This window comes from Protomyctophum bolini (assembly GCF_963924005.1).
Source record: "Protomyctophum bolini genome assembly, chromosome: 13".
NCBI lineage: Eukaryota > Metazoa > Chordata > Actinopteri > Myctophiformes > Myctophidae > Protomyctophum > Protomyctophum bolini.
In genome coordinates this window covers 10,046,117-10,058,448 of record NC_137874.1, presented here as the reverse complement: position 1 = coordinate 10,058,448, position 12,332 = coordinate 10,046,117, and the positions used below count along the sequence as shown (strand labels likewise).

Sequence of the window (12,332 nt, the reverse complement as noted above, 5' to 3'; positions counted from 1 at the left end):
GTGACGTCATCACGTACAACGTGTTGTGAGACAACATGGCTTTGAATGGAGGTTTGTACATTCAATAACCTTTAAACTTAACTTCGGACTCTTTTTTAAGGTCATTAAGACACATTTATGTGCGTGTGGGTTTCATTTGACATATTCGGTGAAAAAAAGATTGTGGCGTTTCTTTGTCATTTCACAATTGGAGTTTGACAACCCAGGGAAGTAGCTAGCTAACGTCAGGTAGCTAACATTACCAATATACCATGGCGTAGTAGTAGTTGACGTTATTTTCTTTTGTTTACACATTATCTTGTTTAGCTTGGTTGAAAAATCCATAACTGCGATTAGGAACTAACTACTAAATGATCACAATAAGTGATATAAAGTATAATAAGTTAACGGGCGGGACATAAAAATGGAGATGATCAGAGAACCTCCTTCAAACTGGAATCTATTTTTGGCATATCAAGCTCACAATCACAACACTCTGATATGATGAGTAGGGCTTGTAACGTTTAATCTGGTACGTGTGGCTGGGAATCTGTATACATAACGCTTTGCCTAGGTATAGCGTCTATGGCAAACACACAAGTTGACACAACACATTGAAGATAAGCTAACCTTGTCATTTTGTGATATACTGATGTCTATATACTGAGATATAGCTGTAAATGTGTCATCAATTAATGAATGTGTATTCAAGTGTAGAGCTAATATTAAAAACATAAAATACATGTGTAGACCTAATGCCTGCAACCATATAATTTGCTGCTTTTAATGGCAGATGATGATGACTTTGAGTGGGAGCCTCCGACAGAGTCAGAGATGAAGGTGATCCAGGCACGCCGTGAGCGCCAAGACAAGATCAGCAAACTAATGGGAGGCTACCTGCTAAAAGGCTACAAGATGCTGGGAGAATGTTGTGATTTATGTGGGGTGAGTGGTCTGACAGTTGATTGTTTTATTTGAAACCCTAGCCCTACACAGTCAGCCCTAGAACACCCTACTCCCAGTTTTCAGCACGACGTGCGTGGCATAAATGTGGTCGGCACTCCGTGTCTACTCTTACTTGGGCGGCTGTAGCTCAGGAGGTCGTCCAATGATCCATGGGTCGGCGGTTCGAATCCCGGTTCCTCCTGTCCACATGAAGTGTCCACATGACACTTGACACACGCAAGACACTGAATCCCACCTTGCCTCCAGTGGTTGCCTGCACCATTGGTGTGTGAATGTGGGAAGTGAGGACGCTGGCGACTGCGTTGACTGTTCGCCGCTTCACCTCCCAATGTATGAATGAATGGACCATTGTAAAGTGCTTTGAGTAAGCATGTAGTGCATAGAAAAGCATAATAAAAAATGCAATCCATTATTATTATTATTACTCACCCATTGACTTGGAGTCAGATATTGTCCTCTACTTTCATATCCATGTGAAAGTTCTAGCAGTGTTTAGTCAAATATCTCCACTTTTCCATGGGATTCACTTCCTCTGATCACCACAAACGTCATCACAATACCTTTTTTTGCATTTGGGAAGAGCAAAAAAGGCATCCAGGGTTGCAAAAGGGGCTAGTCATGACTGAAACATTGTGGAATGAAGGAAAGGAGAAACGGAAAAAAATAGAATACAATTGTCCATCATAGCTCACGATTAAACGGAAGAAAAATAAAGATTCTCCACTGCAATTTTAGAACCACATATCCTGAATTTATGCTACCCAAAAACTTTAAACTTGGTTTTCTTTATGTACACTTTCTATATTCATTGTAATCATTTTTATGCCCATGGATTATTTTCCTCTCCTCCTACGTATTTCCATTTCATAGAACATACAGTAGCAAGTTAGTGTTGAGTTTTGAAAGATGATATAAGGCAGTAAGCTGTATTATTTTCAACAACATGGAATGCTTTTGTCTCTAGACAATTCTTCTCCAGGACAAGCATCAGAAGAACTACTGTGTATCATGTCAGGAGCTTGACTCCGATGTTGACAAGGACAATCCAGGTAAACGCACATAAACAGAGACAGACATAAACAGTGAAGTGAATGAGTTTGGGGAGATGCTGGTTTCTATTCTCTCCATCTTTACTCTTATTTTATCTACCTCTCCCTCGGTTTTCGCTCTTCTCCACTCAGCTCTGAATGCCCAGGCAGCGTTGTCGCAGGTCAGAGAGAGACAACTTGCGGCCAACCCACCTGCACCGGAGCCGGACCAGGTCCCCAGCGGCAGCCAGGGAAGTGGATTGGTCCCGCTGCCCAGGCCGGAGCACTGTGAAGGGGCCGCCGCCGGGCTGAGAGGACCTTTGCCCCCCCCACCTGTTACCCCCCCTCTAGTGCCATCTGCTCCCATCCTGGTTGCCGCCGCCGCCACTCGGCCCCCTGCTCGGCCCCCTGCTCCGATGCCTAGCTCCCCACAAAGCAACCCCCCTCTACCACTGTTACTAGAAGCAGAGGAAGCCGTCCTCACCAAACTTCGCTGGGCCAGTAACGAGCTGCGGACCACCACCTGCCTGGAGGCGAGCATCCAGCTTTGCAGCCTCATCACCAGCTGTGCCAGATCACTTCAGAGCCTGAAGGAGCTCCACCCCCAATAGCTCACCTGCAATGAAGAATACAGAATACTAAGGATGGGACAGTAATGTCACAAGCACTATGAAGTGTGTATAGCTTGTACTGTAGTTTCATGGGGCCCTGACATGGCTTGAGTTATACCTTTTCAACAAGGATTTCTCAACAAAAATGACATTGTCAATGTCAACTGAATCAAGTGTTGAAAACTAGAGGTGGTCCGATATATCTGTTTAAATTAGATATTCGTATTTTAAAACTATCTTCACATAATTGGTCCTCACTAATCCTCATGTAGCCTACCATTTCTGTCTACTTGGTCTGTGTCCCAGAGGAGGGCCCGCCTACCAGTGACATCACCGATAGGGAATGCAAGCTAATAAGAACTGCAGGGTTTCTATTCCTGAAAATTCCTGAAAAGAATCCTGACATTAATAAAAATCTAAATAATTGTTTTGAATCTGCCTAACGATGATATCACTGGTAGGCTGGTTTCTGAAGTATCCACATGTCCATCTGGACATGGCTCAACAGAACAATATAAAACACAAAGTGAGACCTTCGCTGGTGTCTACAAAAACTCACAGGCAAAGATGTCGCCTTTGAATTCCCAGAATTTCAGGATGACGAAATAAATGTGTTTACTATCAAAAACAAAAATCCACAGCCATGCATGAACATTAGTGAGGACCAATTATATGAAGATGCGCTGAATGGGGTTGAAGTCCTTGAAATATGGATATTGGACTCTTTCAGCATTTCGTGCGCTACAAAATATCGGCAATGGCCTTGAAAAATCAGTATCGGACAACCTCTAAAAGCCAGGGTCCCATGAGTCTTAAGCACTTCCGCTAGGTGGCGCATAGTTTAGACAACACTGCTGAATCCTTGGTGTCATTATACTGGCCTGGACTCATCCGACCTGTATACCCCAAAAAATGCTGGTCCCCTTCGCTCACTCAACTCGTCCTGGACCTCTGACTTTGTGGTCAGCAGTTATGCTGCTTTTCTCTGTGTTCTGACCTCATTATGCAGAGTCAAAAGATACCTTTAAAAAAAATGTTTAAAATGTCCCAAGTGGGTATGGGTAATGTATTGTCCTTAACAATGGGATTCAGGGGTTTAGTATTTATAGGTGGTCATTTAGATTTGCCCTTCCTCATGGCGTGTGAAAATGGAACATCATGCAAGGATGATGGCTTTGATTAAGTTAGTCATTACACAGATTTGCTTTTAAGGTAAAACCAATATTATACAAAGTTGTACTCGGTTATTTGTCTCCTTTTCTTCTTTTAGGTACATTTAAGAGGCATCCCTTTCAAATGGCAAGCTGGTATGCAGTTATTCTTTCCCCAATCCTGCTTAATATCACAGCAAACAGTAGGTCCTTATTCACAACCTGTGCTGGGAGCTCTTAACTTGAACCACACATAAAAGGTGTTTGTGTGCATAATGTGGTGCTGCTTTTTGTGACATTCCCAGTAGATGACCTGATTTAAATACAGCCAGAGGCATTCTAATGCCATTATGTCCAATCCTTATGGGTCACTTATAGGTGCTGGGAATAAAACGACTCAGAACTGATGTAAACATCTGCGTCTAATGGCTTAATTTAAACTGTTGCATGACAAACTGTTGAAATGCAGACCTTTAGCCCACAGATCTGTGTGCTGTTGTTGGAAAAACAACAAAGCTGTGTGCAGCTCTGGAGGATGTTTTTTCTTTTTTTTGCTTATGTTCCAAAATTCATGCTAGTATTTAATATTTCAGAATATTACTCAAAATGTGTTACTTGGCTCTTTTTTAAGACAATAGCTATTTTGTTAATAGATGGGCAGGGCAATATTTAGATGCTGTGGCTTCCTCAAAATGTCAGGCCGCCTCAACAACATGCATGGCTGTGCCTGTACGTGTGTAATTTTCTGAGGTAACTCCAGATTCAATGAAATGGTCTTTCACAGCAGAGGGATTGTTTAGGAGACCTAGAAATCAGTATACATGGTATAATAGCCTGTTTCCTGGACCTCATCAGAATAAAGTGTTTGCCTGCTGGCTTACTAATGTGATTTGTTTTTCCAGGAGAGTCATGGTTGTGCTAATTGAAAATAAATGCAGTGTTCTGCATCTCATTGGACTCCTCCAAACACAGGCATGGTTGCAGTGTCGCACGCATCTTAATTTTCACTTTCTCGTCTTATGATGTGGCTATAAGTATGAATATCATAGTCTGGCAGAAACCTCTTATCCATATTTTAATGACCCACTTTGTCAGTCTACACTACAGTCACACAAAAGTAGCAAAATAGCTGATAAGCTCAAAATGTGATGCATTTTCAGCTTGTAATGTAAAGTACAAGCATTTCATTCATTTTCATAGAAACAGGAGATAATGTAGGCATTCTGTAATGGGATAACCATCACATACTTTAAACCAGTGGGCCATCACTTCCCAACCTGTTGGCCCCTCGTGATTTTTGGGAGGTCCCCATGCAGTTTACACTTGAAGTTGACAGTACAGTTAAGTGACAATTAAAAAATGTAATACCCAGAGATTTTTTAATCCCTTGCTGCATCAAAAGTAATCAACACATTTTAGGATTATAAAAACAGCTTAAAAAACAAATAATACATAGGAAAGACCCCAGTTCAAATATGATTATATTGTGGAGTCAAATATGGTTATTTTGAGGGGTCACTGCCTGAAAAGACAGTAGCCTAAAATCACTAGAGTTGCTCAAATATATGATGTCCAATAATTGTCATGAAAGCCACTGCAGTATTCCTATCCTGAAGCTCCTACATTTTACTTTGTAATGTAGGCTAGGCCTATAACCAAAGTTGCTATATGTATTTTATTATTTTATGATATTCCTTGTGTAATCTGAAAAGCATAAACTAGACTAGACACGTATTGTTGATATCTCTATCTCCTAAATCCAAATCCAAAATGTTCATTTATCAGGAAATTAAAAAACATCTGTTTTGTACAGTAAAACTTTCGTTGTGGGTAATCGACAGACATTTTCCATTTTGCCCAAAACACAGCTCCAGTCTATCTGTAGTAACTATGTCTGTAACGGGATGGGCGGGGCACGGCGGGCGGGGCTGAGGGGTGTGTGTGTGTGTGTGTGTGTGTGTGTGTGTGTGTGTGTGTGTGTGTGTGTGTGAACTCTCCGAGACAAAGGGAACAGAAACAAAACAAAGCCCCATACATTCAGTCCACCAAGACAGGAGGAAGTGTGTCCGCACCACATGAACTAGGCGGCTCCGGGCTCATTATTGTTTTGTTTTTGTTTTACAGCAGAGCAAATGTATAAAATAAATGTAAGCTTGTCTTAAATCCATTGGATGTAGGACACTTAAGTGTTCTACTTGTTTACAGTTGTCTATTTGGTAATTGTGTGGGTGTCGTGGTCTGGGATCTGGAACATAACTTTAAAGCGCAACACAGGATACCTGGCTCTGGCTGTTATTATTTCTACGGAACCGCAATGAACGGGATTCACGCTACGAGGAATGTTTGTTCGCTGGAAGGTCTGCCGCCGCTCCCGAAAGGCCTGAGCGGCATCCTGAACTCCAGCGGTGGGTCGTGGCGGGACATCGAGAAGGTCCACAGCAAGAGAGCCCGGATCCAGGCGGACATCAACCGGACCACCGTGATGAGCGGCGGCGACGCGCCCACGCGGAGTCACAGCAAACCGGCAGGGCTGGACGCCGCGTTGGCACTGCTGCGTAAAGAGATGGTATGATAATAATATAATAAACCATTTGTAGAAGGAATCATGCAGGTTACTAACTTACTTTACTAGTAACCATGGTTATTTAAGTAAGTGAGCGAAATATTTCGCGAATGCTCAATTAAAATAACTGTGTTTCTGTTTGCACTTTGCAGTGGAACTTCTCAAATGTTCATGTCCAACAGTAGCCTACAATCAAGGACCCCAACATAATAACACAATACTTTGTTTATTATCCATCCCATACAGGAAATATTATAAATTGTTCAAATGATTTCAATATTTTCAACAAATTTTGTAGAAATTGGCTATTCTTTAAACATGTTTTTGTGAGAAGGAGAACCAGTATAGAAAGTTGTCTGTAGCTGTAGCCTACCAGATCGTATCTCTGTACATGTCAGACTGTCTACACAAGCATTGGCCCTTGCATGCTCCCTGTATGATGTGTGTGTAGAATCTGCACCTGGCTCGCTGATAACAAACTATCCTTACACCTGGGAAAAACTGAATCCATTCTCTTTGGATCAAATAGTAATCTCAGCAAGGCAGATGGCTTCTTGGTTAGAGTGGGTGACAACATTATCACATGAAAAGATGAAATTACCTAGTACCTAGGTTCCATCCTGGAGGCCAATCTTTCCGGTGATAAAATGGCCACCAACGTAATCGAAAAAGTAAATCAAAGAACAAGATTCCTTTACACAGGATATCCTGGTCAACAAAAACACCTTGAAGACCTTAACAGGAGCCCTCGTACAAGATTTCTTTGACTATGCATCCACCTCTTGGTACCACAGCACCTCAAAGACTCCAGACCTCCCAAAACAAACTGGTCAGGCTCCTACTTGGCCTCACCCCCCGAACCCACCTCACCCCTGCCCACTTTGACAGGCTGGGATGGCTTAGGGTCGACGACAGAGTACAGCATCTTGCAATGGGTCTGGTCCACAAGATTCGATACACCACCAAGATACCCATGTACCTGTCTAGATACTTCCTTAATGTAAACGAAGTCCACACCCACAACACCAGAGGGAGTGCAACAAACCATGTACAACCCAGATTCGGCACTAACAAGGGACTAAATTATTTTCGCTCCTATGTGTGTGTGTGTGTGTGCGCGTGCACGCGTGCGCCAACAGGTTGGTCTGCGTCAGCTGGACATGTCTCTGCTATGCCAGCTGTGGTCCCTGTACGAGTCCATACAGGAGTACAAGGGCTCTTCGCTCCTCTCCGACGCTTCCTACAACACAGACACTGTGTACTCCGAGGAAGAGGAAGATGGGGACGAGGAAGAAGAAAGGGCTGTGACTTCCGCACCTCCGCAAGCATCCTCGTCTCTGCCTCTGCCTCCCGGCAACAACTCTAGGGACCAGTGGATCAAAGACTCCTTTCACATTCCATGATATTTCTCTAGCTTTTCCTTAGACAGGACTTTTAGACCGTTGATCAAAGGGTGTATGTACAGTAGCAGGTTATGTGCCTTGCTCAGTGGGGTGCCCGTGGGGGCGGGGCTTTCTCACATTCTAGTACAAGCAGTACCAAGCAGTCAGCTTGGTAGTGTGCCTCGCTATAGTCATTAGACCTGACTCCCAACCCACACCTGGTATCGAATCCCGCTGCCGCCACTTTTTTTCCTAAGAATCGCAGACTACTTTTTTGGCCAATACAGCAGGTTAAGGTTAATGATTTGGCTCTTTCTTAAAACAGTTCTACTGCTTAACCCGTGTTCCCCGCTATTTAATCCAATATTCTATGCTGCCCTAGATTGTCTTATTACCTTTGGAGCATACGCCGAAGTATTTGCAGCTTAGAACCACGAAAATCAGGCGAAAAATAGTCAGATGGTTTGTTGTTGATGAGAAAAACAGGTCGCCATTACAATGCGAAGGCAACAGCCTCCACAGCATGTTGTAGTCCAAACACTTGCATTGGGCTCATTTTCCCAGAAGCCCTAGCAGCCCAGAGGATGGCTTGATTTCCCAGGTCCGGGACAAATCCACTCTTTCTTTTTAATTATTTAATTATTATAACGGCGAATTAAACACATTAAACAAATAGCGGGTTTAGCGTATTAGGTATTAAGCAGGGGGGAACGCTGGATTAAACAATTTAAAGCCCTAAAGGTGTTTTAATATTTGGTCAATTTGGTCCTTAAATTGTCACTTTAGAAATGTGCAGATACCCTGTATATACTTTGTTTGCACATTGAGGACCACATCACCACTTTTCAACCTATCTTCATATAATTGGTCCTCACTAATGGTCATGATAAAATGCCACATGTTTTTCTACTGTCTCTTGGGAGGGCTGTGGGCAGTTCAGAAACCCAGTGACATCATCGATGGGGAATCCTTGCTAATAGAAACGGCAGGCTTTCTATTCCTGAACAATTACAATGCAATAATGAAAGCCATCGTTCTCACGATAATAAAAATCTAAACATTTTTGTAAAAAAAAATCTTGTTTAAAAAAAAATCTGCCTAATGATGATGTCACTGGAAGACGCTTTCTAAACTGCCCACAGCCCTCCTATGAGACACAGACTGAGTAGAAAAAGATCGTGCCATTTTATCATGATTATTAGTGAGGACCTATTATATGAAGATACGTTGAAAAGTGGTGACGTGGTCCTTTAAGATTCACTTGAGAATGAGAAAGAAAGTAGTGAAAACTCCAAGACACGACACCCACGTTAATAAATTAAAAAGCCTTTTTTTTTTAATTTCATAGCATTATGACAAACCCTTAATGGTATCGTACAACCAATACTTAAAGATAAATTTATATTAACTTGGGAGACTTGTTGTTTAATCACTACTTTCTTATACGTAGATACAAAGCCCATCTCACAATGAGCACCTCTCTTTTTGAAAGTATCATTTTAGTCAGCATTCTTTTCTCTACAGTTTTCAGTTGATAATGTTTTGATACCAGTTATATTTCCCTTTCTCCCATTACACTATAGGAAGTGATGTGAAATTTGTGAATCATCATGTCATAGGACTGTGTTCACTCACTGTACACAATGTGGAAATAACTTCAGAGTCTGTGGACACGTATATCATTTTGGCTCCTCTGAAAATGATGTACTTTATCAGATTCATCTGTTTTAATGAGTTATGTCTACATGACAATGACAATACAATAAAAGTATTTTATGTCACAGAATAGGCCTATGTATTGTAGTCCTTTGAAATACCTAATCAGTGGACGATACCGAGTATGGCCACGAGGGGGCACACTAGCTCCAGTAGAAAAATAGGCCCATTCCTTCTGCAGAACAGGCATGGAGAAGCAACTATTTGCTGTCAGCTGCTAACGGGACCAGGCCAGGGGCAGGTGTTGAGGGTGTGGGGAGAGAAAGGAGTGAGGGGTGTGACGTAGCAGAAAGTCCCTTGTGGTTTTCTATTTATAAAGAACATATGTTGTGGATATTGTTAGATCTGCCCCTCTACTCTTCCCACCTGTCTGTCACTCCGACTGATTGTTCGGCTACTCTGGTGATCTGACTCTGTCCCAACCACTCTTGCCTGACTGACAGTTTATGATCTGACAGTTTTCGGTCTATCTCCTCTTGCCTATATACCACTGAGCCTGCAGTGCAACTTAACTGAATTATCTCTGGCCCCACCTCACAGTGCAGTAAAGTACAGTGCAGTCACTGCAGTGTAATCAGCAGGAGTTAAGAGGTGTGTGCAAGTCGCCAGACTAAAGGTTACTCACTGGGGCGGTAGCATAGGAGTGCTGTTAGAAGTCTGCTCAAATATGATAATGAACCACAAACATTGCCCGATAAATTCAACGGACACACAGCAAACAAATGTGTGTGTGTGTGTGTGTGTGTGTGTGTGTGTGTGTGTGTGTGTAAAACAGACCCCCCCCCCCCCCAGACCCACAGCTTGACTTCCTCAAATATCACTCCTAAACAGAGTTGTTAAGAATGTTAAGACCGCATTCAAGTCTATCAAGTTTGAATGGGGATAATGGGGAGAACATGAGTCAATCTGCAACTGTCTTACTTGCCTCTCGGAGCCTGACATACCGCTTACTATAACTCACTTGGACCTTTTAAGAGTGGAGGTTTGTTTAATCTTAGCTAACCTTTGTTTTAAGTATAGTCTGCACCTCCATCATGTAAACATGTATTAAACATGTTCCTAATCCTAGCTCTTTCACACTGAAGCCAAGCTGTGACTGACCAGGGTTACAGATACAGCTGGATGTCAAACGTTTGTCTTGTCAGGAGAACTGAGTATATTTGATAACTATAGCCCACAACTTCCTTTGGAAACATGACGTCATTTGATATGAAGATACAGACTTCCTATTTAACTATCTTACTTATTCTCATGTTGAAATGACCAACATTAACTAAATACTATTGCTGCTACAAACCACTTTGGGGGAAATGTTTTTATTGGTTTTTTGTTTTGTTAGTTTTTAACCCAAAGTGTTGTTCACTGAAGTAGTACGTTACAAATTAAATTCACAAAAGTATAATGTAAATATTATCTATATCAAATACAAACTTTGAAAATACTTTTTCAAAGAGAGAGGCACCCCCTCTGTAGTGTTTCACACCAGCTAGATTTCTGGATTGTGCTGCAGCAAAACTTTATAGCCTGAACCCAGAGGATTCTTAGTCCAAATCTGAGTCATGAGTAGCTGTTCTCCACTCATCTATCCCAGCTGCCTCTGTCTGTCTTTCCATCTATCCCTCCTCTCTCTCCTAAAAATATACTTCTGCTCTCACTAAAGGAAAATCCCTCACACTGACCCCCTGGTCCATAGGCCTAAAGGCACACACACACACACACACACACACACACACACACACACACACACACACACACACACACACACACACACGATCACATAACATAACTGGTCCAATAAGTCACCACTCACCATGGAAACTATTTCTCAAGATTTAACTAGATGAAACATACTTTGCGTGTTAGTGCTGAACGAGGCAGCTGGAGTGAATTAAAATATCCCCTAGGTTTCCCCCGTGCAGGCGGGCCTGTTTTAAGACAAAAGCAAAATGCCTATATAGTGGATTATTTGGACGTGTCCCTAACTAAACTGCTGGGACACACACTTTGTTCCCCTTTTCAAGCAATCAATGAAAAGTGTCAACTCTATACTGTACAAGTCAACTGCTATAATAGAGGTTGTAACCACTTGAACTCTTGTGATGTGTTGTGGGCTAATAGATCTGCTATTTTTTTTAAATATAAACACTTGTTTTACTTAGAAATAAGGGTATGCTCGCGGTCGGGTATACCCCTCGTTTGAATTTCAGGTAATGGCAACCCCAATTCAGACTGACAAGAGCCTGAGAGAGATATCCTTGTGACTGTAGAAAGTATAGTCTAAATATCATCTTTTGTTGATAAGCGTATAGGCAGTATAGGGATCAAAGTTTGCATGCAACTATACAGCCATGTCACCAGTCACCACCTCAGGGAGATAAAGCCATAGCCTACAGCCCTACAAGTTTGAGCTGCATCACCATACCATACCCCCCCCCCCCCCACCCATCTCTCTCTCTCTCTCTCTCTCTCTCTCCCTGAGTCACTGACAAGAGGGGAGAGTGAATACATTCAGAATTCCCATATGTTCCCACCAATGAGGCTGACTGTCTCCCCATGGATTAGTCTTCAGGAGTGGATGATGTGTTTATACATCAACAACAACTGTTGTTGACTCACGGCTCCCCACCATCTGATGTTATTATAACGAGGGGGAAACATTGGACATTCGGACAAAGTATATTCGGTTCCGCATTAAAAGTATCCGGTCGGTGTCCACTGGGGTAACGCAGAACGCTCCTCCTATACATGACTTATCCGGCCCAGTGCTCTGAATGGGGTCGATTCTTGCTGATTCAACTTATTGCCAAATAGTACAAGTCGCAGCTTGCGGGACCAGCTGGGCGGTAACGGTTCATCACTAGCGGGCTCCCTCAGAGTCCCGTCACCGGCCGAACGCTCCGCAAGGCAGCACTCTCCTTTTAAGGAACAGACTGAGT

The 12,332-nt window shown here is 42.6% G+C and overlaps 3 protein-coding genes across 7 annotated transcripts in view; all 3 read left to right on the top strand.

Moving 5' to 3' along the window:
* znrd2 (zinc ribbon domain containing 2) lies at positions 1-4,754 on the top strand. The gene is made up of 4 exons (XM_080779655.1): positions 1-51; positions 773-924; positions 1,910-1,994; positions 2,127-4,754. The coding sequence occupies exons 1-4, from the start codon at positions 36-38 to the stop codon at positions 2,582-2,584; spliced, it is 711 nt and encodes a 236-aa protein (XP_080635781.1). The 5' UTR covers positions 1-35; the 3' UTR covers positions 2,585-4,754.
* Positions 4,755-5,202: 448 nt separating this feature from the next.
* fam89b (family with sequence similarity 89 member B) lies at positions 5,203-9,466 on the top strand. Its single transcript, XM_080779972.1, has 2 exons — positions 5,203-6,301; positions 7,438-9,466. Exons 1-2 carry the CDS (start codon positions 6,050-6,052, stop codon positions 7,699-7,701), a joined length of 516 nt encoding a protein of 171 aa, XP_080636098.1. The 5' UTR covers positions 5,203-6,049; the 3' UTR covers positions 7,702-9,466.
* A 2,814-nt stretch (positions 9,467-12,280) lies between these two features.
* Positions 12,281-12,332, top strand: part of LOC308326900 (EH domain-binding protein 1-like protein 1) — a 35,396-nt gene continuing 35,344 nt past the window's right edge. For all 5 annotated transcript variants that reach the window (XM_080779968.1, XM_080779967.1, XM_080779966.1 and 2 more), the window contains exon 1: positions 12,281-12,332. This exon is cut by the window's right edge and continues 202 nt beyond it. The gene's annotated coding sequence lies outside the window, so the exon portion shown is untranslated.